The following is a 27,500-nucleotide window of genomic DNA, read 5'->3' as shown; positions in this document are numbered from 1 at the left end:
TCGTGCAGCCGTTCACGGTCGGCGACAACAAGAGCTACGGCGGCTTCTGGAACCCGCCGCTGTCGCCCGCCAAGAGCTACAGCATCTACTACCAGGCCATGAGCAGAGCCAATGGGGTGAGTTCAGACACGGACTCGTCCTTCAATGTTTTTTTGTCAATGCCGCCGACGGTTGGGCGCCATACGGAAGATGCCGAGGGCAGATTGTACAGGATCGTTGCGTTTTCATTTTTCATAATCATGAAATGTCTCGAAGCTTTTCAAAGGCTTTGATGATCTGTGTCGGAGGATAAAATTGTCAAAGTGTCGAACGGGAAAAAAGCTCAGGAGTTTGAATTTTCCCTCTCAACTTCCCAGTCAACTGCAGTGATTGTCATATCACTTATTGCAATTTAAAAAACAACAGCAACATCAATAAATGAAGAGAAAGAAATCTTCACTCCCAGAATGCATCTGTCTCTTTGTCTGCCAATTATCCCGTCTGCAAATACTGTACGCCGACACCACCTCCCGCCTCCATCCTCCTCATAACTCATTCACGACTTGAACTCGGCTTTTTCCATAATACTCGGAACCCCTGCGAGGGTTGTTTTAATTTTCCACCGCTGTAACCACGGTAACTTGGTTTGGGCCGATCGGGGGGCCAAGCTGGCTGACGCCGTGATGTAATGTCCTCCTCCAGAAGGCAGGTAGACCGTGAGTGTGTGTGTGTGTGTGTGTGTGTGTGTGTGTGCAACCCCTAAATCGGCTCACATCAAAATTCCTTATTTGATTGGATCCCAGTCAATCCAATCAGTGCGCGGTTTGTCCGGGGTCATGGATGTGAGCTGCGGGGAACAAAACAAAGTAAATAGAAAAAGCAAGTGGGCGTGCGCAGATGATTTAATAAGGAAGCGAGGCGTCAACGCACACATTCATAAATCTGGTGAAATTCAGCCAATAAAGACGGTTTTTTTTTTTTTTTTTGTGTCCAAAAGAGAAACTGGGTTTAATGAAAACGTGATTTCCCAGTTACTGCAGCTAACATAACGCTCCGCAGGTTTTCATTTTCCCCGCCGACGTTAAGAGATTTTGCTGCAGCGACGCCCTGTTTGCTTTTAGTGCGTAGACATTTACATAGGAAATTTAAATGTGCCGTAGAAACACATGATGAATAAAGAACTGTGATAGGATGAAGGCAACAGTTTGAATCCAACTGAAACAAAACGTCATGTAAGACTTTTGTAAATGATTATTTTATGCTCCTTTTAGCACGTAAACATTATTTGTTGATGTCGTTGTCGAACTAAAAGTAACTGAAGCACTTCCGTCCACCTGGACCTCCTCCCTCATTGGGACGCGGGAGACCTTTACGTCAACGCCATTTCACTTCCTCGTTTGCGGAGGCGGGGCTTCATCCACAGAGCCACCGTTGTGTTTCCAGTCTGGACGAGCAGAAACGGAGACGCTTGGATGATGACGACCCAAGCGCCCGCGTTCTCCTCCCCGATTGGTTCGCCACATCATCAGTCGCGGCTCGCGGGCCGGCGGCGGCGAAGGCAAAGCGTTTGCTGACACCTCCGCGCGTCGGTAACGGTCACCACCACAAGAAAAACCCTCATCTTTTAATTTCACCGTCGCCGTTTTGGGTTCGTGGTGTTTCTTGCGTCACCGAGCAACCGGCCGCGGCGTCAAACAATCTGCTTCCCGTTCACACCGACGCCGTCGTGCGCGGGCGGTCGCGCCGCGTTGTCCGTCAGGTTAGCATCAGTGTGTTAGCATCAGTGTGTTAGCATCAGCGTTTCTCCGGATGGTGAGAAAAAAAACGGAAAACACATCATTGCGGATGTTGCCGGCATCGATCGCGGTCACATCTCCAGATGAGACGACGTCTGACGTCAAGGGGTTGGAAGACTCTATACACCCAGACTCCCGCCACAGAGGTTTCGCGATGACGTTCATTACATGAATCTGTATGTGTGTGTGTCGCAGGTCGTCGTCCTCCTCACTGTGCGGAGACACTCAGGGCTCAGGGTCAGATGCCTCGTCCGCTCACGGTTGAAGGACGAGCGCTGTCCTTTTTTTCACCCGGGAGGACAATAAAGGTTCTCGGGTCCTTTGAGAAACCAAAATGGCCGCGCGGCACGTGACCTCTGAGCCGACCGCCGCCGCACAGCGAAGAACCGGTCGATGGTCTCGTCCATTCCGTCAAAATCCAGGTTCAATGACGAACGTGTGAAAAGTGATATTTGGCTCATCCAGGGATTTGAAGTCATCTGCTTCGTCACAAAGTCCAGTCATTTGTCTAATTTCTTTTGCCGTCAATCATTTGGTGAGGGTTTTTTTTTTTATGATATCGGAGAGAAACTCCTCATTGACTCGGCTGTTTGTTTCTTCTTCTTCTTCCCGGAGTTTTGATCCAGCGGATCAAAGTCACTTTCTCCTTCTCCGCCCGTCTGCTCCACCTGTCCATCAAGGAGAGAACGTCCCTCTCCTCCAGCTTCCGCTTTCTATTTCCGTCACATGATTTCTCTCTTTCTCTTTCCTCTCTCTCTCTCTCTCTCTCTCTCTCTTCATTTAGAAGAAATGGTTCTCTCCATCCGCCCACTCTCCACCTCGTCACCGCTCGCTGCTGCTGCCTCTGTTAGAAAAACTCCATCTACATGTTGTTGTATTTAATCTCTCACCCCCTCTTCCTGAATTCTTCCCATCTTTCAATCATCTTTTTCCTTCATCCCATTCCCTTCTTCTTCTCCTCTACTCTTGTATAAACCCTGATCTTTTGCCCTCTCTCTCCTTCTCTCTCCATCTCTCCATCCGTCTCTTCCCTTTTCTATCACCCTCTTTTCCTTGGTACCTTTCCGTCTCCACAGATTTCCCCCCTTCCACCTTTTCATCCCTTATTTTCTTCTCCATCTCCTTTTAGCTATCTCCATCATTCTCATGTCATCTTTCTTTTCCTGTCTTCCCCTTTGTTCTTCCGCTTCTTTTTGTTCCCTCCTCGTCGTCTTTACCCCCGTGAGTCCACCGTCGTGTCCTCTGGTCCACCAACCACTTTCCTCCTTACTTCCTCTCCCCTCTCCCCCTCTTCTTCCTTCTTCCTTAACGTTCTCTCCTTCCCTCCATCTTCTCCGTCGCTCCGCCCTCCGGTCTCCCATCACTGTGCCAATTAGTCGACGCGTCGCACATTAACGCTGCTCACCGGCGGCAAACTTGACGCCTCCCTCAATGTCGTGTGATGTCACAAATACATTCACACACACACACACACACACACACACACACACACACACATGCAGACAAGTATGAAGGTCCCAGGGTTACAAGTGCGAAGCGTAAGAGCCACAGTGATCCGGGACTCGGGGATGAGGAACGACAGAGGGGGTGGGAATAACAGTCGGAGAGAAGATATGATAGTGAGGGCAAAGACGGAGGCCGCTCGAGGTGAAGAGAAACCCGAGGAAAGGAAGAATGACTCTCTGCAAGGAGACAAACTGCGATGACATGAAATGGTGTTGAGGCTTCTTGGTTCCAGTTCAGGAAGAATCTTGCGGCTGAGATATTTTCTTGAGGACAGTGTGAATCCCACTTTGTGGCAATAACTGGTAACAGTGAGATTCCAGGTTCAAGTGTCCACATATTTCTGGCCTCCTCCGTCGGGGAGGTCTGCGCAGGAGGATCATGGATGAAAAGGACAAGAAGGAGTCGGAGATATGAGGAGTAGAGAGATCTCTCACTCAACGTAGACAAGACTTCTTTTAAATGGATGATGTGAAATCTAGAGGGAAGTGCATGGGACGACAGGAAGGAGAGGCCGGACGGGGAGGAAAGGAAGTGGTGGGAAAAGTCAGAGGAGAGTTGGAATTGTTGGAGGAGAAAGACGGGAGAGGGAGGAGAAGACGTGGGGCGAGACATGGTGAGAAAACCAAAACAGGGAACCGGTGAAACACATGGAAAAAACATGCAGCCACACACACACACACATACTGTCGAGGAAGAAAACGCCTCAGGGATCGGTCAAGGTACTCACACACACACACAAACACACACACACACTCACACTCACACAATCACACACACATAAACACACACACACACACACACACACAAACACATAAACACACACACACACACACACACATAAACACACACACACATGCCCGCATCTCCAGTGGCAAGAAAGGAGACAGAGAGAAATTTTAACCACTGACAGTGGATGTCAATCAAGATGCACTCAGCTGACTCCGAAAACCCTAGCGTGTGTGTGCGTGTGTGTGTGTGTGTGTGTGTGCGCCTTTGGCGTGTGGGCACCAGTCAAGCTAAAGAAATGTGTTTGTACATATTCGTGAGTTTCTTCGGCGTCAGAACGTGAAACTGTCGAGTCAAGTGGTTCACGATCAGAAGAAGAAGATGAAGGTGGAAAAAAAAGAAGAAGAATGGACGAATAAAGAGACATAAATATAAAGAGACTTAAAGTAAAGTGGTTACCATGACTACCTCGGGGTAACCTGGGAACCACCAACAGCCAATCACAGTGTCCATAAGTCCAACACACACGCGTGGACGGAGAACCCGACCGTCAGTCAGAACAGAACTCCAAGAGAGTGAGAGAGAGAGAGAGAGAGAGAGAGAGAGAGAGAGAGAGAGAGAGAGAGAGCGAGCGGCAGCTGCAGCGCCGACACACACTCAGTATTCTCCTCAGCCTCGACAAAGTGAACTACTACACACACAGAAGGACACACACTGTCTCTCCAGAGTCTCCCCCGTAAACAACCCCCCCCCCCCAGATAGAGGCAGGGCGATAAATTGGCCCTTACATTTATTAAATTTGCTTCCTGCAGGCTCTCCCGAGGTTTTGGCCCATTAGCGCGAGGCCGAGGCGGCGGCGTGAGGAGCCACTCAGGGTCCCCTAAACGCACTGTAAACAAGTGAGATGTGGGGGCCAATTTGTCCGAGCCGCCGACGCTCAGGGAACTGATCTCGTTCCCGCGGCGCACGTTTTGTATGAACATGGAAACTCTCTGATCAAAGACGTGCAGGCTTCAGTCGTTCACTTAGAGCTGGTTACACGGCGGCGGTGAGAAATACATATATTCATATAATAAGCATACGTTCGTTGCGCGTGACTCTTTTTAAATTGGTGATGAACGAGGACGTTGAAAACTCCTGCAGATCAGTAGTTTGACATTACGTGTCCACACTGATTACTCAACCACCCCCTGGTGGCAGGCTGAAATATAGGTCAGAAAATTCAAGCTGTCTCTTGATTTGACTTCAATAAAACATATGAAACTTTGCGGATTTCCGCTCGGAAAATATATTTTTCTCCTTATTGTTTATTTCCATTTATCAACAAGACAAAAGAAATCAAAACAACATGGAATTTGGGAGCGATTCTGTCTGCATGAGCGGCACCTCGGGAGCGATTCCGTTCGGACACTGAAGTGACGCCCGCCGCTGTCGTCACCGTCTTCGATAAAGACAGATGGGGCACACGTGTGAGGGGACGGGTTACAGTAGATATACGTACTCTGGCTGGTGACGGCACATCATGGAGGGAAGGAGAGACAAGGAGATTTTTGTAGCTTCCAGAAGAAAAGGAAAATGTTGGATGAGTGTGAGTGATGGAAGGAAGGGGAGGAAAACTTGTGTGTGTGTGTGTGTGTGTCGCTGCATCAGTTACGTGTGGGTATAAATTTCGGATGATGGATCTAACACGGCACTTTTATTGATCCTGAAATTAATAATGTGTTTACACGTGTGCGTTTTGAGAGGAACCAGGCGGGTCGGTTTATTGCAAAATAGCACAGGATAAGAAGAAATAATAACACGCTCTCATGATCTCATTGATCATCATTAAATGCCTTTAATCCACATTTTACAGTATTGGTAATTTTATCGTCCATTAGCTGCAAAATCGGGTTTTGTTCTTATAATTTCTGGCTAATCGCGAAACATAACAGGAGCATCATCAGCTCCTTATGCTCCGGAGTTTTCTGTTTCCCCCGACAGCCGCAGATTTTGAAATGTGGCATAAAAGCAAAAGAAGAAAATAAACTATGATAAAAAAACAAACTACATAAAGATGTAGTTTGTTTTTGAATCAATTGAATTCTTAATTTTGATAGGTCATAAAAAAGTTGTCGTTTGATGTTCACTTCAGTCTGCACTGATTTGAGCCCGATGTGAATCAACGAACCGTAACCCGATTGAAGCTAAACGGAGCATTTAGATACTTTAATAGTGTAAAATCAAAGAATATTCATGAGGTGTTACTTAGTTGTCTGTCATCTTTGGAGTTCCAGGAGATGTGACAATACGCATGCGGTGAACCAACGAACGAGGTCGTTCTTATCGTGTTGTCGGCCTCAAACAAACCTCCACTTAATACAAGATGGCAAAGCAAAAGACCTTCACAGAAGCAACGTGATCCATCAGCTGCAGTGTCTTAATCTCCAGAGTCTACGAGTTTGTGGGCGACTGATCCGAAGGAAACTTGAAGAGTTACGACAAGTTGTTCAGCGGCCAAAGCTTTAAACAAACTGACTCTGGTGTTGTCGTTTTGTGCTCCGTCGATCAAAAGATGCTGAAACATCTCCGACAACTGTCACAAAAGGTTTGAAGGAACACAATGTCACTGAACCCGTCTGTTTGTCTCTTGTCTTCTCTCGTCCGCAGGAAACCAAGATCAACTGTGTCCGCCTGGCCAACAAAGGTATGAGCAGCCTTCCACTGATCCCCAGCAGCTACAGATGATTATATCTCACCTCAGTTTAAAACGTCGCTGTGAGATTAGATGAACGAACTCACACACACCAACACACACCCTTCACACACTCTTGCTGAAGGAGGTGAACCCTTTAGCCCAACAGCCCCACATCCTGACCATGTTCTCCTGCATGCGTTTCGTTGCATAGCATTCCATCTAATATCTCTCTCTCTCTCTTTTTATTGTCCATTTCTGTCTCACGATCTTCCATCTCACGCTGCCTCCGTGTTGCTCATCAGTGTATAAAGTGGAACACCGGGGCCATTACATTAGCGATCAGCGCTAACGCGTTAGCCCCACAACCCATTTCAAGTCGTTTCTGTTTCTGCTTCCCCCCCACGTCGCTCCATCTTTATCCGCTGCTGATCTCGGGGCAAACGCTCTACATTTGTGTTTCAGGCAATGTGCATTGAAAAGCTTTTGCTATTGATTTTCTTCTTCACCTCGCCTCTTATTCTTTTTTCATCTGTATCACACGTGTTTGATTTTCTCCTCCCTCCGTCCGTCCGTCTGTCTCACTCTCTCTCTTATTGTTTCTCTTCTGCATCAAGCGTTTGTCGCTCATTTGTTCACATTTTCCCTCTTTTCTGTTATTTTTTCTTCTTCTTCCTTCATAAATTTCCAGACTCTATGTTTTTTTTTGTTTTGAGTGGGAGGTGCTGTGGGTGGAGGTCTACTGCTCTTTGTCTGTCTGTGTGCATGTGTGTGTGGGAAAAGACATGCTTTTAACTTTGTGGCTGTCTTTTATATTATGACAAAAACGCTAACTTTTCTCAATTATGTCGAATTTTTTGAAATGTTCCCAAAAAACTACTTTTTCTGAAAGCTTTCCTTATGTGGGCAGTTTTTTTCGAGGCAATGCAGATGGCTTAATTAAAAAGGGACCTTGACTCATTTTGATTCAATATCCTGCTCCGGCACCTGATCACAGTTATAAATGCCTCAATTTTCTGGGTCAAAATGTTCCAGCGGTCAGAATTGAAATTCAGTCATACAAGTTTTTTTCAGAGGCAAAAAACTTGATTGAATAATGATATAACCATGTTTTCAGCCAGGTTCTGGGGAGTCTGCACTTTTAAAGTACAGTAGTGCTCTTGTTCATAACTTTTGTCTAAGCTAAACTTCCATGTACTTCTTATCCAGAGCTCCATTACCCTGTAGCTGGTAAAGTTTTTATTTTCATAACCCTATTGTGTACCAATCAAAACAGGCTCATGCATTATTTTCACTTAGATATGTCACATGAAACGACTGAGCAAATATAAGAAATAGAACATTTGACAAAAAATACGGGCACAAAGAAAACGAGTGAAAAGAGTGAAAAAAATAAATGAGGTAAAAAAAAATAAAAAATATAAAATAAAATAAAATAGAGTTCTAATCAGAAATCGAAAAGTTTTCATAAACGATTGAGGCTTGTTTGGATTTCACTTTTTTTTTTTATTAAACTATATATTTTTTGAAAAATTAAAAATAAAGGTTTAGATCTTTAGCAGTACAGTAGTTAGCCTTCGTCTTCTGGCCGCATGCTTTATCTTCTCTTAACCTATTGCCAGAGCTTCATATCAAATAAAGTCCAAGGTCGTCCAAAGACCTGTTGACTCATACAACACAAATTAATCTTAAGCACAAGCTTTTTTCTGAAACAAAGAAAAAAAAAGAAATGGTTGGAAAACCTGCTGCCTCGTCCCTCGTTGCGTATTTGCGGGTGGAACGTGTGGACGTGTCTTAGTTAGTCTCTCTGTGAACCTGGTTCTTTGGATTTCTCAACTGAAATTTAACCAGAGAGATCGTCTCTACTGTAATATGCCTCTGAGGAATATAGATCTTTAAAAGAAGTTGACATTCAACGTCTGAATTACAGCGACTTGAGCCTCCTCGTTGCCTCGACATTGTCGCCATGAACAAATGTCTTTAATCTGAAAACCTGCAAATAACTTTAATTGAACGTTGACTGAGCCGATTTCGTCTCTGGGTGACGAACTTAAACCTTTTGTAGCAGAACCCAGAGAAATGAATGATTCTTGATCTTGCCCACGCCACAAAGTTCATACTTATTTATCTTTCTTTCTTTCAACCATCACCTCATTTCTTTTGTCTTCCATTTCCTACTCCCCTTTATTTTTTTTATTATTAACAATCCAAGCTGACACTGATGATGTTAACCCCACCCCCCCCCCCTCCCCAGCACCACATCTGCGTTCACCGACTCACTCCCAGCTAATAAACACATACGTGTCCTGGTGGCGGGCCGGTCAACATGCTAGTATCCTGGCAACGAGTCACATCCCAGTTCAACATCTCCAGTGCGAGTTGTAATATTGATGTTCCAGTTTTTATCTCTCACCACTGCAATTTCTCTCCTCTAAGACAGACTGACATCCGACACCTTGATGAAAATGGATAAAGAAAAACTATACGTCTTTTTTTCTTAGACTTTCTTTTTTCTTCTTCTTCTTCTTTTTTTCCGTTGTTGTTTGTTTTCTCTCTCTCTCTCTCTCTCTCTCTCTCATGCTCTCCGGCGTGGACGTGCGGCCCTTGGCCTTAGTGGTAATAGGTAGGGGACAAATAACAACGCCGTACATTCTAGTCATCCCAAGCGAAGGTGATTATTGCTTCATAGGCAGAATATTTTTCCTCCCTATGTTCGACTAACGTTTTTTCCATCACAGTAAAACCATGAACACGACACAAACCCCTTATTATTTCATATTGGTTGTCCCCTGCCCTCACACCCTCTCCTCCCTTTGACCTTTATCTCCTCCTATGTTTCTGGACTTATCTCAGTTTTTATTTTGTTTATTTTTTTTCCTTTTTTAAATTTTTTTACCATCTTTCTGCATTCGTTTGCATGTCTGCTGTGCTTCGAGTGTCGCTGGCTGTGTTTGAACTGTCTTGCATGAGTACACACACAAATACAAATGCAAAATCTCATACACACACACACACACACACACACAGACATATGTTACAGTCATGTGGCTTTTGTGGACGACCATACGCTGACGATAGAAGTGTTTCCTTGTCCCATTGAGCCATTGACTATGTTCTTCAGGGAAAAAAACTAAACATTTACAAATATCTTTTTAGGAGAGCTAAAAGTGATGTTGTAATATTACAACAGTGGGCCTTACAGGGTTAACCTATGGTACCCAATTAAAATTTTTAATTTTAAAGGACTGACTGAAACAATACACGCCCAATTTTTTCATTTTTTTCTATGGCATTTGTATGCCAGTCATTATTTTTGTGAGAGATATGACAAAAACAGAAACATATGGTGGATGAAAAAAAAAAATTATGGTAATGGTTTCCTTTATAGCATGAAAGGCATTTAATACGAACAAGCGCGACTTTCCCTAATGAGACATCCGACCTTTAAAAAACGTCTGACTAATAACTGTACATCACCAAAAAACTGAGGGGTAAAAAATAAATGGTGCGATTGTGAAGTTTAATCTAATATTTCATATTATTCCCATGACATCTAATGGGAATTAGTCTTTTAAAATCCAATAGAAGCTAAAGATTGTTCTGCGGAACTTTAAAAAAAAAACAAGACAAATCCTTTTGAGGTGTTTATTCATCAATGCGGAGACGTGCCAGCTGAATATGAATGTCATTCAGACGCACAACAATCAAAATGTTGACTTGGACAATGGGGGAGAACAACAGGGAATCAGGCGGCGGCGAGCGAGCGAGCGAGCGAGCGAGCGTACGGCGATAAACTGTTGTCGCAGTCGTTCGTCGGGAATACGAGATGACTTAACACAAACACAATAACACTTATTGTCCGGAGGGAAATCGGAGGTGGCACAAAGAATTATGCATATCATGCACAACGTGCGGATGCTGCTGAAATCCTAAATTGAATAAATATGGATTGTGTTCATATGAAAACCCCGGTTGATTAACTCAGTGCAGATGAAAGCAGAAAAACCTCTGGGTCCATTAAAACGGCCTTTTCATTTCACTGCTGAACAATTTACAGTCACTTCTTCTTTATTTTTCACGTTAGTCTTAATAGACGATGAATAAATAAATAACTGCTTCCCTTGTGCTCGCTGACCATTAGTCTCCACCGTCAAATGATTAATCCGTTTAAAGGCTAAACACGAGCACGAGTCATATAATGTAGTCGACTGCAGTTTAGAGTGAGAGCAACGTAAAAACTCTTAACCCTCGTCCACCGTGAATTACTCTGTGTTCACTACGTCCACTTCAGGTGGCAGCAGCTAAACCCACTTGTTAAACCCACTTCATGTCGTCCGAGCACCGGAGCGTAAAGTCAACGATGCCACTCTGACACTGTGTCGCATGCGAAGGTCGACCCACTTTTAGTCCGATCAATTTAAAAAGGGAGTAATTCCCTCCGCTCCGTTTTTTGCTTATTCAGAAATGTTTTACTAGTGTAGGTCTCCACTGTTAAAAAAAAAATAGTTGCTCTTCTACCAGTGATTGAGCCATGAACTCAGGGCCGGCCCAAAGCATAAGCAAACTAACTTTCCTCCTGACCACCAGGGGGACCCCCAAGTCGATTGTAGCTAGACAGTTGATGGAAAAGTCAGTAGTGTATAAATTTAACGATAAAAACAATGTCACAAAAAAAGGACATGCATGACTAATTTTTTATGTTTTACCACAAACATTCACTGGCTAGCTAGTCGTCAAACAAGCCTTCTGTTCAGTCGAGGTATCTTCAGCTAACGTCAGCTAAGAAACTATAACGACAGCTAGATTCCACTCGTTACTGTATCACTTTGAATATTAAAGTGCAAATTTAACACCGGACCACTATTGTTAGTTGTGGCTGCTTTTAAGATTCAAAACCGTAGAACCAATCAGGAACCAGTGACTACGTCCATATTTTTGAACTGTCTGTTGTTGAGAGGGAAAAGAAAACAGGAGCTCAGTCTACTGACTGTCTGTTGAAGGCCCGTCCCGTATACAGGGTACGAGTTACTGACTGATGACGCAGTACGTATTAAAGGTGCATTTCACAATTTTAGACAGCTGCAGATATTTTGCATCATGGCTCAGAACGAGGGCAGATTTGGAAAAAAAAAAACGTGGTTCTCTGATGAAAACATTGAACTCAGCGCCTTCGCTTCACTCCTTGGCACATTTGTCTTTTTGATATGCAACGGTATCGGTTCTGGAGTTGCATCATCCGAACTGAAGTCAGATATGAGTAATGCATAACGGAACAAGAGGCCCCTGCAGTGTGCGAACGCAGCTTCGCTCTCTGACAGCCAGCTTCAGTTAACACACCGGGGGGGAGGGTTTATTAATATTTTTGATTTTACAAGTGATACCTTTTTTTGTATTTGCGCCTCAGTGAAGCGGATGGCCTGCGTTGATGAGTGTCGAGTTTGCACGGCGCACGTTTGTGTTCGCGTAGTTCACAGTAGTAGAGCGTCAAACCTGCCGCCCCCCCCCCCCCCCCCCCCCCCCCCCCCCCCCTGTCATTCACACACCGGCGTTATATGTCAGCTTCGATTCCCATTACCATTAGTCCCGAGGTCGAGTATAATTGGTGGTTGTACGCAGTCGTGTTGTAACCGACGCTGGCGATGTGTAATACTGATGCAACGCGTGGCTTTCCGTGATGCGTGTGTGACTGAACTGCAAACGTTGAAGGAATCTTATCTGAGTTATCTTTGTCGTTGACCTACACACACAAACACACATTGCTCTTTACAACGCATCCTCCTCCAGTTTTCCGACCGCCACCTGAGTGCCTTGAGTCACTTTGCTCTCTGGAAACTCATGGATGTTTGTGTGCGAATATCTGGTGACGATACCAGTCGGCGGCGAAATTAAATGCTGCTTGCTCTGTACAGCGAGAGTTCAACTTTGTCTACGGCTGAGAGAGAAATATAGGAGACTAGAGAAGCTACGGAGACGGCGAGTAAAATAAAAATAGACTAAATAAATAAAATCCGAGAGAGAAGGAGAGGACCAGAGACAAAGAGAGGTAAAGAGTGACAGAAACCGACTTGAAGAAAGCCGGAGAAAGAAAAACCTCAGAGTGACTCAGCTTCAAGGATTTTCTCTCCTCATCCTCCTGTAGCATTGTGCATTCAGGTGTACCTGCCTCGCTCGCTGCCAGACAGACCTTGTGGCAAATTGTTGCCTTATGCTAAGTTTGCCCTTCCAACTCTGCAATGAATTTACCATCTGCTCCACAGCGAAACAGCAAAATGTTCACTTGTCCCTGCGTAAATCTGACCAGGTCATAAAGAACTCGCCCCGGCGTCGTCGTGGGAGGATAGGAGAACGAGAGGTGGATTAAAAAAGGCTGAAGGGCGGTCGGGCCGGGGAAATGAGCAAGTGGGTGCAATAGGAAAAGGAAAACAAATGGAGATGGAAAAAGCAGGAAAACGACAGAAGCATTAGTCGACAGATAGATTTTTAATGTTCCGTTTCATTGTTCATTTCTTGTGGGGTAACATTGACTTATTGAACTGGTTCAATGCTCAAATGCTCCAATGTCATACTAACCCTGGATAAAAATACGACAAATAAAATAATGTCCCATTGAAGTTGCAGTAGATTACTGGGTTTTTTCTGACCTATAGCAAAATAAAATGCCTGCAATTAACCAATATTATAGTGACATCATGGTGAACTGCCTGTCTCCATTTTGGAACAAAAGCTCCCCACATTATGGATTCATGACAAATACATTTTGATCGGTGGCTTTGTTGATAGGTCGGTTGGTTAGTTGTTTGGTAGGTTGGCAGGTAGGTAGGTTGGTTGGTAGGTACGTTTGTTGGTTGGTAGGTAGGTTGGTTAGTTGGTAAGTTGGTAGATATGTAGGTTGGCAGTGGGTTGGTTGGTTGGTTGATTGGTTTGTAGGTAGGTTGGTTAGTTGGTTGGTAGGTAGGTTGGTTGGTTGGTTGGTTGGTTGGTCAGCAGAACAGAACAGATTTCCAAAAAACCGGGTGGAAGAATTCGGATCCAGACAAAGGGGCATATCCAATAATTTGTTATCACTTTTTTTTATAACAATGCGACATAGGATGTTGTTGTTTTTTTGTTCACCAATTTCCTTGGGAATAATTCATGGATCTTGATGGAAAAACTAATCTGGCGTATTTAGGGGACTGATGTCTATTATCGTGTGCAATTTGATGTGGCTTGATTGAATTTAATGGGTCTGTCGGGCCTTAGCGGCGACATGTGTTCTACTGAGCGTCGTTCTAGTTGCTTATGTGAATGAAAGCTAATGTGTTACATGCTTGGCCTTCATGGAGACAGTGATGTTTTTAGTGTAAATCTTCAGTGCTATAGCTATGGCTTCATATTTACATTTCTCTCCTGCTCATTTATAGTCCTTGAGGTATGGTTTTCGTCCATTTCTTTCGTGTTTTTCCGCGGTCTGAAGACCTTTCCCTCCCTGCCGGCCTTCCTTCTCGCTTTTGTGGCTGTCGGCTCACAGCAGCTGTGTCCCAACACATTTAATTCACTTTGGCCTTGACTGTGTCAGAAAAGAATTCCCTTCAAGGGAGAATCAAAAGTTCCGATAGAACACAACCTGTTTGTGTATCACCGTAATTAATTCGGTCATCATGCGACATGTTGCGTTGCTCTTTGGGATTGTTGTCAGTAAACAGATACAGCGGGGATATCAAGGTCCTCGTGTAGCTGTCGACAGATCTGGATTAAAGATGGGATGGATCATACATACCATGAAACACACTCGTATTAGATATATTTGATCCCACGATAAAGAATGAGTTTGAATCTTAAAAACATCATGTAAGGAATATCATGAATATTGTCGTACATCATCGGTTCTCATTGACTCGACTTGGGTTTTTATTATTCAGTCAAATTATCGAATTTTGAAATGGTTGTCACATTTCATCAATTAGATATTCTGGCCTCTTTCAGTTGCTCAGTTTTTTTTAAAATTCACATTTTGAGGATAATGTATACTGTCGATATAATACTGATACACAAACAGGAACATACACATTTATTATTTTCAGTGTGAAGTCCAAAGAGACCGGGGTGGATCAATGAAGTCGTTTGAGTTCTTCAAAGCTTAAAATGCTTAAAGTGCTGATGACCTTAAAAAAACTAATTTCCAAATTAATGGTGTGTGTGTGTGTGTGCGTGCAAGTATTAGAATCGCCCTGTATTGTTTACTAAGTTATTGAGACTAAAGAAAAATTAATCCGTCATCGTCTGACCGCAGGCACATTCGAACAGACACGCAAACGCACATTCCCGAAGCAGCACAGGACCACTACTACTGTACAAAGGCAACCAGGCACACACACACACACACACACACACAGGTGTGTTGTTACATACACACACACGCACACAAATATTCAGAAACACAGTCGGAGGCACATTTTTGTGACAGCGACTCGCAGACCCGCCGCGGCAGCAGAGTTCAGATTAGTAATCCCGTTAAACACACTCAGCCATGCTAACGCTAATCCACCGAGGATGAACCCCACAGCTGCTGACAAACAATACCCAAAAAACTGAACCTCCACGTTAACACACACACGCAGAAACTAGTGCACATTTCCATGACATGCAATTTGAAGATGTGTACATACGCTTTACAAATTAATTTACTTGCACTCGCACACAAACACTGCAGAAATTATATACTTCATTCGACTTCATTAACTGTTCTTTTTGTTGAATTATCTTTTCATTTATACACATTAGACAAGCAGATAAATGAAAAAGCAATAAAGTCAGTCACTGGATAAACACTCGACTCATACGGCGACGAACAAAGAAAAAAACTGAATAAAGGAAAAGAGATAGTTTGTGTGTGTGCTGACACAAACTATACACACACACACACACACACACACACACACACACACACAGACAGAAAAGCAGCGTTTAATTTGCCGCTCAGGGCCGCTGCTGCAGATCGTCAGTGGTTAGGAGAATCAATCTTCTCTCCGTTTGGATGAGATTATGATTTTAATATCTTTTAACCCATAATTCCTCCCGATAATGTCATCATGCTCTACAAGTATAGGGGGTAGATTTAAAGGAAAACAATTTGGAGAGATAAAACATATAAATATAATAGAAAAGGAATATTACATAGGTGCACTTGCAGAGACACGTGGAAACTCTCGGGGATTAATGTCGATATTGTAACCACAGACAACACGCAGGGCGTCTCCTTCAACGCGTTTATCTTTTTCTTCTGCTCGGCACTAAGACACGATACAGTATATGTTCCAACTCAACTCTGTATTTCAAATATTCACCTCTACATCCAGGGGTTTATGTAAAGTAACTGGGATCCTGCTCGGGAAAGCTGGCAACATTAATTCATTACATGTGGGATTAAAAAAAAAGTGTCTTAGTCAAGACTAACAGACGGGGCGCGGTCACACGATGAGTTCCAGAAATCAAAATCAAAATTTGTAAATTTTAGCTAAAAATTGTAATGGAAATAATTGATGCAGTCGAATCAATGAGGCAGAGACCGTGGACATCTGAAGCAGAAGTAGCTTCATTACAGGAGCTCAAAATAATTGAGGAGATTTCTGGTCCGTTACACAGATCAACAAGTGATCAGTGCATGGTGTCTCAAAAAAACCTGCCCATCCCAGTCAGAGTGACGTATTTAAACCCCCAGTGTGTAATTTTTTTAATTTTCTGGCGCCATCTGCTGGTAAAGTTGCAAACCTGCAACCAACTGAGCGACCGAGAGGGGACACTTTATGGCAGCGCACCTATGATTCCATTTCCGGTTTCCGTCAGCGTCTGAAAAATTCAACGTGAACGCGACGTATTCTGGACCGTTTAGTTCAACAAGCGTATTCAACACGACGTAGAAACATGGAGACTCACACGGGGGTTGGGTCCACCTCATGGAACTATATTTAACTCTTATATGAACACAGAGTTATGGATAAGATATTACATTTCTGTGAATAAGGTCTTTTACACGCTGTAGCTTTAATTCTCAGAATAATGTCGAACAGACAGAAGTGGCTCCATAGTATCTCCATGGCAACCCTTTGCTGCAAGATGCTTTTTAAAGTAATAATCTAAATTCTGCGACTATGACCCCACACTCATTTTTACAGTCTCAAAGAAAGGAGAAGAAATTCAAGTCCTTAACAATAATTATAACAAAAGGTAAAAAACAAAAAAAACAAAACAGTAACTAAACTTAAATTTGAAAATCAACCATCATCACTTTCAGATTTTCTTCATACCACACATGACGGTTTAGCAGCAGCATCACTTTGCAGCACCACAGGAAACACTGCAGCATGGGGGATTTTTTATTTTTTGTACTTTTTGCCGAACGAGCTGAAATCAATATCCTTTGTGTGCTGCGACCACCTGAGAGGATAATGGGGGTCGCAGGTCTCACCTGGCAGAGTTATTCCTGGCGGTCGGAGGCTGAACGGTCTGCGAACCTCTGCTCTACCTATCGCAGAGTATAATTAAATAAATCACAGCCTGTAATCGTCTCCAGCGAGTCGAGGGACGAATATTTGAATGGTTTTATATGTTTGTCCCTGGATGAAGACACTAAAAGGGCTCAAGCTCAGTTCATCTTCAGTGTTTATTTCGAAGTCATAGTATCTTCGATCCAGCTCTACGATTCTCGTGTGCCGTTCTACATTGTTGAAATAGCTCTTCAAACGTTTCTGCGAGCAGAATGCTTCCTTACTATACTGTATATTTATGTTTCTGAGGGGTTTAGTGTATCTGCGTGTTTACTTTCCCTTCAGCCAGCAGTTGCCGTGTCGTCGTCCCCTTCGCTGTATTCCCCTGTCGGACTGCCTCTCGCTGCGAAGGCCGAGTGGCCGTGAATTGGCCGACAGTTGGAGCACTTATACCTCTCAGATCGATTTTTCATGTCTGTCCGTCTCCTGGGAGGGAGCTCACAGGAAAAAGAAAAAAAATAGGAGGAATTAAAGCCGCCGTCTTCTGGCCGTGACCACGCCAGGCCCTGCCGCCATGTTGTGTTCAGCGGGAAAGTCGATTAATGGACGACCTGATGGAATGGATGGAAGTAAATATGAGGATCTGAATTTTTGGGTATTTTAAGTAATAAAAAAAAAACAAATTTGGAAAACTAAATTATCCTTTACTCTAATAAATGTTCAATGCTTGAGCGCATGACTTTTACATATGAGTAAATGTATGTTATCTTCATTCAAACGAATTCACACTATGGAATCGGAAGCAGGTTAATCTCTTTGTTTATTATATAACATTGCCGCAACCATGGAAATGGGCCAAACTAAAAAGTCACGCCAATTGATATAAGAAATACGTTTGGTTTTAATTCGTTTTTTGATGCTATTAAAACAGGTTAATGTGTCGTGATTGACATCTGAGACTGACTCCCGATTGGTCGAGCCTTGTAACCGAACAGAACTTGCGGTACTTTGGTTGAGGCAAGATGGCCGCACCGTATATGGAATATTTAGCCTTCATTTTGTCCTAGCGTGATGAAGTGGAGACATGTCGTCCATCTTTATTTACAGTCTATGAAGCAGCCGTAGCAACAGAGACGGAGAACAGGCTTTGTTTTTTTAGGGGGTGGAGCCTTCGTCAACTGTGTTTGTCATTACCCTCACTGCCAGAAGGGGGCGGCAATGTTAAAGATTTTACGGCTGTAGACTGTGTTCTAATTGAGTTTTAAAAACACACTCACGCTTCATCTGAATCTTTTCCTCGACGCACATTTTTGGTTGCTCATGACGACAGTGCCCCGGGGCCGACTGGTGCCGATGAAGACGTTTTCATCTCGTGAGTAATGAGGATAATGATCTTTTCAAGATTTCTTTGATCATAACTGCAAACGTTTCCATCATCGGATCCAAACCTGTCGGGTTCAGTGTGATGTTTGGAGTTTGTCACGGGGAGATGCCCAAATGTCCAGACCCTCTTCTGCTCCGGTGGTATTTTTTTAAGTGATCTGATCCCTGCCAACAGAATAATACCCAACACCACCTGCTGGCAGGACAGCAAGACAAATCCATAAATTGTGCATATTTACGCGCCACCTGTTACCTGACGGTGACAATACGATAATGAATGAGGCCGCGGCCTCCTCCGTGTTGTGTTCGCACCAAGTTGTCAATCATCCAGTTCTGCCGTGCCAACCCGCCGCCGCCGCCGCCGCCGCCCCGGTCAGAACCCTGTCAGAGTTCGCCTGATTGGTTGAGTGGCACCCAAAAATAAAAAAAGCAGGTCAATCACATTGTTAAATGGAGCTGAACACGTCGCCAGATGTTGTTTTCTTCTCTCTCCTTACTGTTACATTGTGCACTGTTGAACCCAATCAGCACGCTGGGCCCGGCGAGGTGTGAACACACGGCGTCGCACTGTAGCGTGTCGGGCGATACGTTACTGCGGATCGCTCAGGAGGGGGATTGAGGTTTAATGCAGCTGCGGGGTGACGACCAGGGCAGAGGCGACGACGGCGACGTGTGTGTGTGTGTGTGTGTGTGAACTCGTCGGTGGTACAACCGCCCGAGGCTCTCGCGTCAATGTGTGTGTGCGGTGACAGACACGTGGCGACACACTTCTTCTGTACACGTCTGCTGATTACAGGGCCACAGGGCGTCACAGTGTCCTCAGGTTATGATTTTTCTTGTCTGACAACCTGATTGTCCAAAGTATGTATCGGTTCAGCAACCAGAGAAGCCTTCGCTTGCACCTTTAAGCTTTTGGTTGGAATATGCAACAGATATCCAAGTGCAGGAGCTGCTGCAGTGATTCTACTTCATACTTCAAGAATACGCAGACAAGTGGTGAGCAAATTCTTAAATCCTAAACGTCTGATCATCTGTGAGGTGTGCTCGAATGGGCCAGGGTTTTATTAATGTCATTCCAAAATGAGATTTAGTGTCTTTAAGTTGTCATGTGCTAGATCGTGTGCAGCAGAACGTTTTCATTAAAACAATTATCGTAAAATTAAACTCACCAAAGAGCGACAGGAGCGCACAAAGTTAATGTTGCCCCAGAAATTAAATACAATGATATTTTTGATTTAACATCGCTGGCAGGTGTTTTTTTCTTTTCTTCTTTTTACTTTTACGTCAGTGCTCATCATTTATAACATGATGTGCAAACACTACTCTGTGGTGTTATTCTATATTCTTCTTACGGTGAGTTCACACCGGACGGGACACGAATTATTCACGCGAGTAGATATAACGTACAAAGTCAACGCAAAGAGGCGGCTAGATGCGAATTTCGCATCATCGGCGTAACGCGACGCGAATCACACGAAGATTGCTCTAGTTGACATGTTTGAACTCCAGGGAAATATTCCCGTCACGCGTTGATGCGATTGTGGAAGGAAGAACGGTAAGGATCAGGTATAGCTCTGAAGACCCTTGGCTCAGGAGGTAGAGCGAGTTGTCCACGAACAAGAATGATAGAGCTTCAATCGCCACGGTTTATTTTCCGTCCGTATTCCGTTCACCATGTTTGAAAACAAATGCTGCTCAGACAGTAGGAGAGGACGAGGGGGGGGAACTTTCCCCACTGGACAACCACTGACGTCAGTGGCCCGGAATTCGCGGCTAGTCGCGAGTAGCACGACGCGGATCGCGCAAAAGTCGTGGAATCCGCGTCTGTCAATTCAGGCACTCGGGTTCAAACATTTCAATTCACGTGACGCGATAGCAGAAAGAAGAACAGCCCAATATTTGGGTTATTCACGCGGACAAAGCTAAGATACTCGCGGGGTCCGGTGCGAACCCAACGTAAGGAATCGGATACAGCTCTCTGACCACGTGAGGCTAATTGGGCGGCTGTGGCCCAGGAGGTAGAGCGGGTTGTCCACGAACCAGCATGTTGGAGGTTCCATCCCCTCGGCTCATTCAGTCCGCTTAACTGAAGTGTTTGAGCCGTCTACCACTCTACCACAAGTGAAGTGCGCCGATAGAAAGACATTTATTTCCCCTCAGAAAAACGCGAGCACTTTGCGCTGCCTCGCTCAACGATTTCAACCGTTCGGCGTGGAGCATTGTGCTAACGCCAACCCCTAAGATATTGTCGCTTCTCTTCAGCAGCCACGCTTTCATCGCGTTTCACTTAATACTGAACTCCGTAATGAAAATATCCGCTTGTTATCTCGTTCCCCTTGAAGAACAAGGCTGTGGGGAGTGGGGTCCATGTTCGTCAAAGGCGGTGAACTGAGGCCTCGGCGCCGCGGACGACGCCCCTGATCGGGCTTTCGGAGGCGGCGAGTGTGTTTGCCATTGAGGCATCCAGTGGTTGTGTTTGTTTTTTTGTTGTTTTTTTTCAAAGGAACATCTCATCATCGTCACTGAGGGCCGCGGCGGGCGCTCATTACAAAGCGTGCCAAGGTTAGGTGCTCTACGCCTTTATCTGGGTGGATTCCTCTACCAGCCTCGTGTTTTGACGGAGCGGGGGATTGTCAGAGTGAACTCCCACGCTGCGGCGTCGCTCAATCGGCTGCTTTTTGTCTATCAAGGTTATGACAAGACGCCGCTTGTGTGCGCGCCTGCGAGGGAACAGGTGCATTCAGGTGCCGGATCACAGGGTTCCTTTACTTTTCACTGTTTCCAGACCTTTCTCTCTTTTCAGCCTTCTGTCATCTCCACATCTTCCTTCCTTCCTTCCTTCCTCTCTCTTTAATTCTGGACTTCCTCTTCTCAGACTCTCCTCCACGTTGTTCTCTGCTCATCTCCGGCCTCTTGCTTGATTCGATCTTCGGGGTCACGCGACTTTGACCTCGTTCAGCCGTTCCTCTGACGCGACGGCGCCGGCGGTTTCTGTTCTTTTGTCTTCCTTTGCTCTTCGAGGGGTTAAAGTGCGGCCTGGGGGTCGAGCTGGAACACTTGACAGGTACTCAGATGTACAGAAAACTGAACGTACGGTCCAGGTTATAGTTTTTTTTTTAAAAGGTATGTGCTTTTTGACGTCACATGAATTGTTTCTGTAAGTTGGAGATTTTTTATGATTTCAACAACACACTCAGTTCAGGGGCTTTAAACAATTAATAAATAAATAAATAATAAATATAATATATATATAATGACCTCTATTGTATATATATATATGTACCGTGAGCTATAAAGCACGAAGACCACTCATCACTTTGAGATGATATAAACGTATTAATAAAGTTTATGAGACCGATGTTGAAGTCAGGGAGTACAACACGCACACACACACACACACACACACACACACACACACTGCGACCTCTGTCTTCCCCCTCCCCCCTCCCTCCCGTCTCATTCGCTGGCTGCTTGACAGTCACTTCATCTTCTCTACATCAGTCTCTTACCTGCGTAAAACATGTACTTTTGTTTTTTCCCATCCACTCGGCCTCGTTCACCTGTTCTCCATCGTGTTTGAATCCCCATGTGAAGGAGGCGATTCCGAGCCAGTCCTCCCGCATGCGCCGCATTATTAAATCTATTTATTTCTCATTTTTTGTGTCGTGCATGTGTGGAGCGCAAAACCTTGGATGTGTCTCTACAGCTGTTTGTCCTTGGGGGGGGGGCTGTCCCTTTTGAATGTGTTTTTTTAACCTGGAATGAAAGTGGGGAGATGTAATAGAAATCTTTGTTGCTTTGAAAATATTGGCACTCGTCTCCGTTTCCCTTCCTCCGTCTTTCTCTTCTTTTTATCTCTGCATTCTCTCTCGTGCTAATTGCTTTTGGCTACAAGATTATATATATATATATGTATATATACTCAACATATATATATAGCGATGTTTCCAGGTGGCTGTAGATGTTTAAGAAGTTGTTACCTGGCCTTCAGAATATAATTTTCCTCGCTGTTCGAGGATGTAAAGCTTCTTTTATTTTTGGCAGTCACTCGCACCAAAGCGAAAGGATTTTGTTCCAAAATGAAAATCTTCACATGTGGCAGAAGGACAGCTACATAAAAAAAATGGCTGCTGTACAATATTTGATCTAGTCTAAGCGCTCAAACCTTTTTGTTACTTCCTCCCGTTGAGATTTTCAGTTTCCATCGGAACTCGTCACATCGGTTCCTCCGTACATTTGTATTTTTTTTTTGCATGTCCATGATGTTTTTTTATCACTACATGACGTTCATATGTTTGTGTCTGCTGCATTGGAATGAAGTGTTTATCAGAGTTTTATCTTCACCTTGGGATCAAGTGTGTGTTTGTTGCTAACACGTATGTTTTGTGTGTATGTGAGAGAGTGTGTGCGTTTTTCACGGATGGCTACCAAGGGAAAACCATTTCCATTGTGTTGTAATGTCTATATATATAGATATATATATCTATATCTATAGATGTATAAATATGAGTGTGTGCTTGCACGAGTCCTTGATTGTATTTGTGTGTCCGCTCCTTGAACTTTGTGTTCATGCACGTTTGTGATCATTTTTACGTGATTGGATGTGCCTTGATATTTGTTGGCGGTTGCCTATACCAATGTGACTATGTGCATACCTGTGTGTGCGTGTGTGTGTGTGTGTGTGTGTGTGTGTGTGTGTAGGCGCCTCCACCCAGGACTCGGACGCCATGGAGCCCGAGAAGCAGGTGGACAGCACGGTGAAAATGGCCGGCGTCATCGCCGGGATCCTGATGTTCGTCATCATCCTCCTCGGCGTCGTCCTCACCTTCAAGCGCAGGTAGGTGGCGACGACGACGAACCCGAGGTCGGGGCGGAGCGGCGGCGTAAAGGTGCAATCTGTGGCTTTCACTGTAATAATAATAATAAAGATAACGGCGATCAATGGTTTACACGTGATCCTCTCTGCAGACTAGACGCTTGGTGGCCTCCGTCTGAGTCTGCGCTGCCTCATGAGGCCACGTTGTGTAAAGGAACGTTTGTTGGTGTTTTGCTTTATGAGACAACAACAACAACAGGAAGTGATCTTTTTTTTTTATGGAAGCAAATCTGTGTCACCAGACTTTGAAATTTAAAAGGCATTTTTATGTTTTTTCGGCATTGAAATTATGTATATATTTGTTGCCTATTGCTTTTTTTTTTCTTCGTTTTTTTTTAAGTTATTCCTCTATGGGTTGTTTGGATGAAATTTTGAACATTACTCTGATCAGGACGAGGAGGCTGCGCTTGTGTTTTAACAACATTTCGTTTATTAGTCATTGATCAGGAAAGTCTGAATCTCTCACTCAAAATCCGTATGTTGCATCAGGATTCTTTTTTTAACAACGAATTTTGTGATCTGAATTAAATTTGAGCAACTTGAATTTTGATATCTTTTTTTCTGAGATGAATTTGTGAAGTGAAAAATCTGTTAACATAATTTCAGCGGGGAAAAAAATCAAATGTGAAAGTTTAAAATTCAGAGACCAAATAAAAAAAATTCGTACATAATTTCAATGCTGAAAAATTCGTAGTAGAAATTATTATTTTTTTTTTTACATTTCAAATTGTGGTGACAGATTTGCCTCCATAAGTTTTTCCCCACAGGAAACTCAACGCAACGTTCATAATCCATAGATGATGACCTCAGTAAAAAAAGATCACGACTGTAGCAGCAGCACTGACGTCAGACAGAGGCTGCCAATCAAGTTAATGACGATTATGTCGATATGTAATCAACGAATTAACTGCTATGTTTAGCATCTTTAATCTTTTGTTGGACAGATGATGGATAGACCTCATGTCAGTGTAGCGTGTCCTCATAGGCAGGAATCAATAGACAGACATGACCGTAGGCAGCGGTCGAGGCTCACCTTTAAATCCATAAACGTGGGAGGAAGTAGATTTCTGTGGAAGCTTGAATAAGAAACACTGAATCCGTTTTTTCCCCCTTTAGTTTCAGTCAGTGAGCCTCCTTCAGAGATGAGCATTCATCAAACATGGCAGATCCCAGATTTGATTGTTACGATTACAAAAGGCCACAAACATTAATTCATTTCCTTTCGAGGCAAAAACAAAAGGTCAGAATTACGTATATTAAACCTGGCGATGCACTTTAATCCTCTGTGACCCTCAGAGGCAAAATAACTAATACAGATATAGTTTAGATGATGTGAAACCTCTCTGTTTTCCTTCAGTTAGCAGACTCTGCACTGCTTCTTTGTTTTACATGCACACTGGCTTGTCACCATCACCGGCCTCTCTTCACTTTACTTTCTCTTATTCTCTGTATCACTCCATCCATTCATCCATTCATCCATCCATCCATCCGTCTGTTCATCCATCCATTCATCCATCCGTCTGTTCATCCCTCACTCGCTCGCTCACAAAACTGTTCGGACAGTTGGGTTTTCTCTTGGACTCACACGTGTTTGATTTGGTTTGTGTCATTTTTAAATTGATGATTGTTTTTCTCTCCGTTTTTCTCAATTCACACTGGAAACAAACGCACAACACTTTGCCCACAGGACAAAAAAAAGAAAACAGCGCCACTCTGCAGCTCGTGTCGCTTCGCCAACTGCTGACAATTCCAGCAAATCTTGTAGAAAAGTAGAAAAAAAAGTAGAAATCGCTGCAATGCGTCATGAACACCAGGGGGCAGTGTGGGAGCGGATTCCTTGTCACAATGACGTTGGTTTAAGGGCCTCACATACGGTACGATCTGCGACGTAACCACAGGCTAACCTCCTCCAGTGTCGCCATGCTTTTATTCATTTATTCACAGAACGCAAATGCAGAAGGTTCTAGAAGGTCTTAGTTCTGGGGTGGAAATACCACCTGTAACATGTGAAAGTACACAGCAAGTACCTGAACAATTTTCGCACGTGACTCGTCTGGTTGTCTACGCAAAAAGCGTGACTAAAAAATTTGGCGGCAACCGTTTTAGTCTTCTTGTTCGTTTGAGCAAACGTCGGAATGAGTGATGCTCTCGACTCACAACCGCACCTACAGTCTTCCCCTTCGGCGGCGCATATCACTCATCAAATATTTCAAGATCGCAATGCAGCGACCGACCGACGCGCAAACTGCGTCGCTCTGAAACTAGCAAAGGCGCTCGGGTCTTGTCCGGCGCTGCTTTGCACCGAGTGTAGAACGGAGCCCGAAGGAAACATGGGACGGTGCGCAGACGGTTCGGCGGTGAGACATTCTGCCAGAGTCTCTCCGTCCGAGACAGATGCTAACGGGGAATATCCCAAACATCAGGAGGATTAAAAAAAAAAGGCCCGTCAGAGCCAGAGGAGGAGGAAGAGCAGGGTTAACAAGAAGGTACAGGTGGAGACTTCAGACGAGGGAGACGCCGGAGGGGAGAGGCGGAAATAAAAAAGAAAGGGAGGGGAGGTGGAGGAAGAAACTGTGTGAATGACGTGTCAAAAAATTTCATATGAAAAACAACGCAGGCCCCTGATTAACCCGGAGGTCGAGTAAATATGCTAATCGCATGCTAACCAGGCTAACAGGGCGCAATATACATAAAGAGGGCAATGGGGGGAGGGGGGGGGGGGGGGCAAGCAGGAGAGGAAGAGGAAAATGTTGATGATGATGTCACGAACCCAGGCCATCGGTCAGGGTCAAAGGTCACGCACGGGTCAAAGAAAAGAGAAAAAGGAAAGCAGAGATGGAGACCTGGGCCTGGTGCTAGAAAGAAGTGGAAATACCAAAAAAGAGGAGGAAGTTTAATAATTCCACGAAGAAGAAGAATCGATGAGTGAAGTGCAGACTACTCACAGTATCAAACACTGTTTTCTCAGCTCATCTATATTTCATCCCGCACACTTTAGCCGGGCGTCCGAGCGTTTCTCCCTCGGAGCCGCGTCAATTATTCCGCGACGGAACTCACGCGCAACTGTCCGATTAATCTTTCAGGGCCGCGGTTACACGTGGGCCAGGCGGCACTTTACGTCGCTGATCATGTAGAGTGAACGTGAACGCGAAGTGAGCGGCCGGACACGACTGGAAGTCTTAATGGGGATTCGATGTTTCTCCCCGCAGCCGGGTCGGACCCCGAGGGCCCGAACCAGCGAAGCGCCTGGAGATCCACGTTCCATGAAAAGGGGGTTGAGAGGAGATTGGATGAAATATTAATGTTTCTTAAGGCTCCAAAAACATTCCCTCTTTTTTTTTGTTTGATGCCGGCGAAGCAGAATAAGTGATTGTTGAAAAGGTGACGACTGTGAAACTGCGAATTGATGAAAGAACTGTTTTCATTTTTCCCGTGTCCTTTCACGCGAGCTCCTAAAAGCTCCGACGCTGCGAAGACAGACCTCCGATTTGTCTTCTTCTTCTCCTTTCAGATTTTAATTTGTCGTATGCTTTCACGTTCAGGTCAGACATTTCATTTTTTTTCTTTTTAAAGAGACTCAATAATATTTCAATAGCTTAAATAAAAACAAATAAACGGGTCAAAGAAATAGCGCGCGGATAAAGACGTGGTCGGCGAATAAGCAAATCAACAGACCTCTTTATGTTCTTTTATTCAAGAAGTCTGTCTGCTGCCACGTCCACTTTAACCGGTCGTCTGGTCCTGCAAAGATTCACTCTTGCAGAAAAATACATCTGAATTAATAATTCCTCACCAGCAGGAATCCTGTGCGTTCAGAAGGTTCCCGGGCGATGCCACAATTAATCCGTCTGTCTGAAAGACCAGATGCTGATTTGCTTATTAATTAAATTTAAGGCTGTTTTTGAATCTTTAGATCGTGGAACCAAATCAGAAACTTGCTCACGCTTTTCTTGTTCGCAAACCTGAACAACAAAAAACCCACTTTGAATAAAAGAAAAAAAATTGCCTGAAATAAATTAGAAATGATTACGCCTCATCCGTAGATTGACACAAGTATCGTTCAGGCTCTCGGCTTCTCGCTTCTTCACCCGTCG

The 27,500-nt window shown here is 44.2% G+C and overlaps 1 protein-coding gene across 11 annotated transcripts in view; it reads left to right on the top strand.

The window, feature by feature from the left end:
- Window positions 1–27,500, top strand: part of ptprt (protein tyrosine phosphatase receptor type T) — a 244,897-nt gene that overhangs the window by 138,672 nt on the left and 78,725 nt on the right. For 6 of the 11 annotated variants that reach the window (XM_047332930.1, XM_047332928.1, XM_047332936.1 and 3 more), the window contains exons 14-17: window positions 1–116; window positions 6,657–6,693; window positions 9,296–9,352; window positions 23,232–23,367. The exon at window positions 1–116 is cut by the window's left edge and continues 161 nt beyond it. In XM_047332930.1, the coding sequence (XP_047188886.1) occupies window positions 1–116; window positions 6,657–6,693; window positions 9,296–9,352; window positions 23,232–23,367 (346 nt within the window). The remainder of the gene's footprint in view (window positions 117–6,656; window positions 6,694–9,295; window positions 9,353–23,231; window positions 23,368–27,500) is intronic. The other 5 variants (XM_047332935.1, XM_047332933.1, XM_047332934.1 and 2 more) reach the window with 1 other exon arrangement.

Source organism: Scophthalmus maximus, chromosome 6, assembly GCF_022379125.1.
Source record: "Scophthalmus maximus strain ysfricsl-2021 chromosome 6, ASM2237912v1, whole genome shotgun sequence".
Classification (NCBI taxonomy): domain Eukaryota; kingdom Metazoa; phylum Chordata; class Actinopteri; order Pleuronectiformes; family Scophthalmidae; genus Scophthalmus; species Scophthalmus maximus.
The sequence above is the reverse complement of the archived record's forward strand: the minus strand, read 5'-3'. Positions and strand labels throughout refer to the sequence as shown.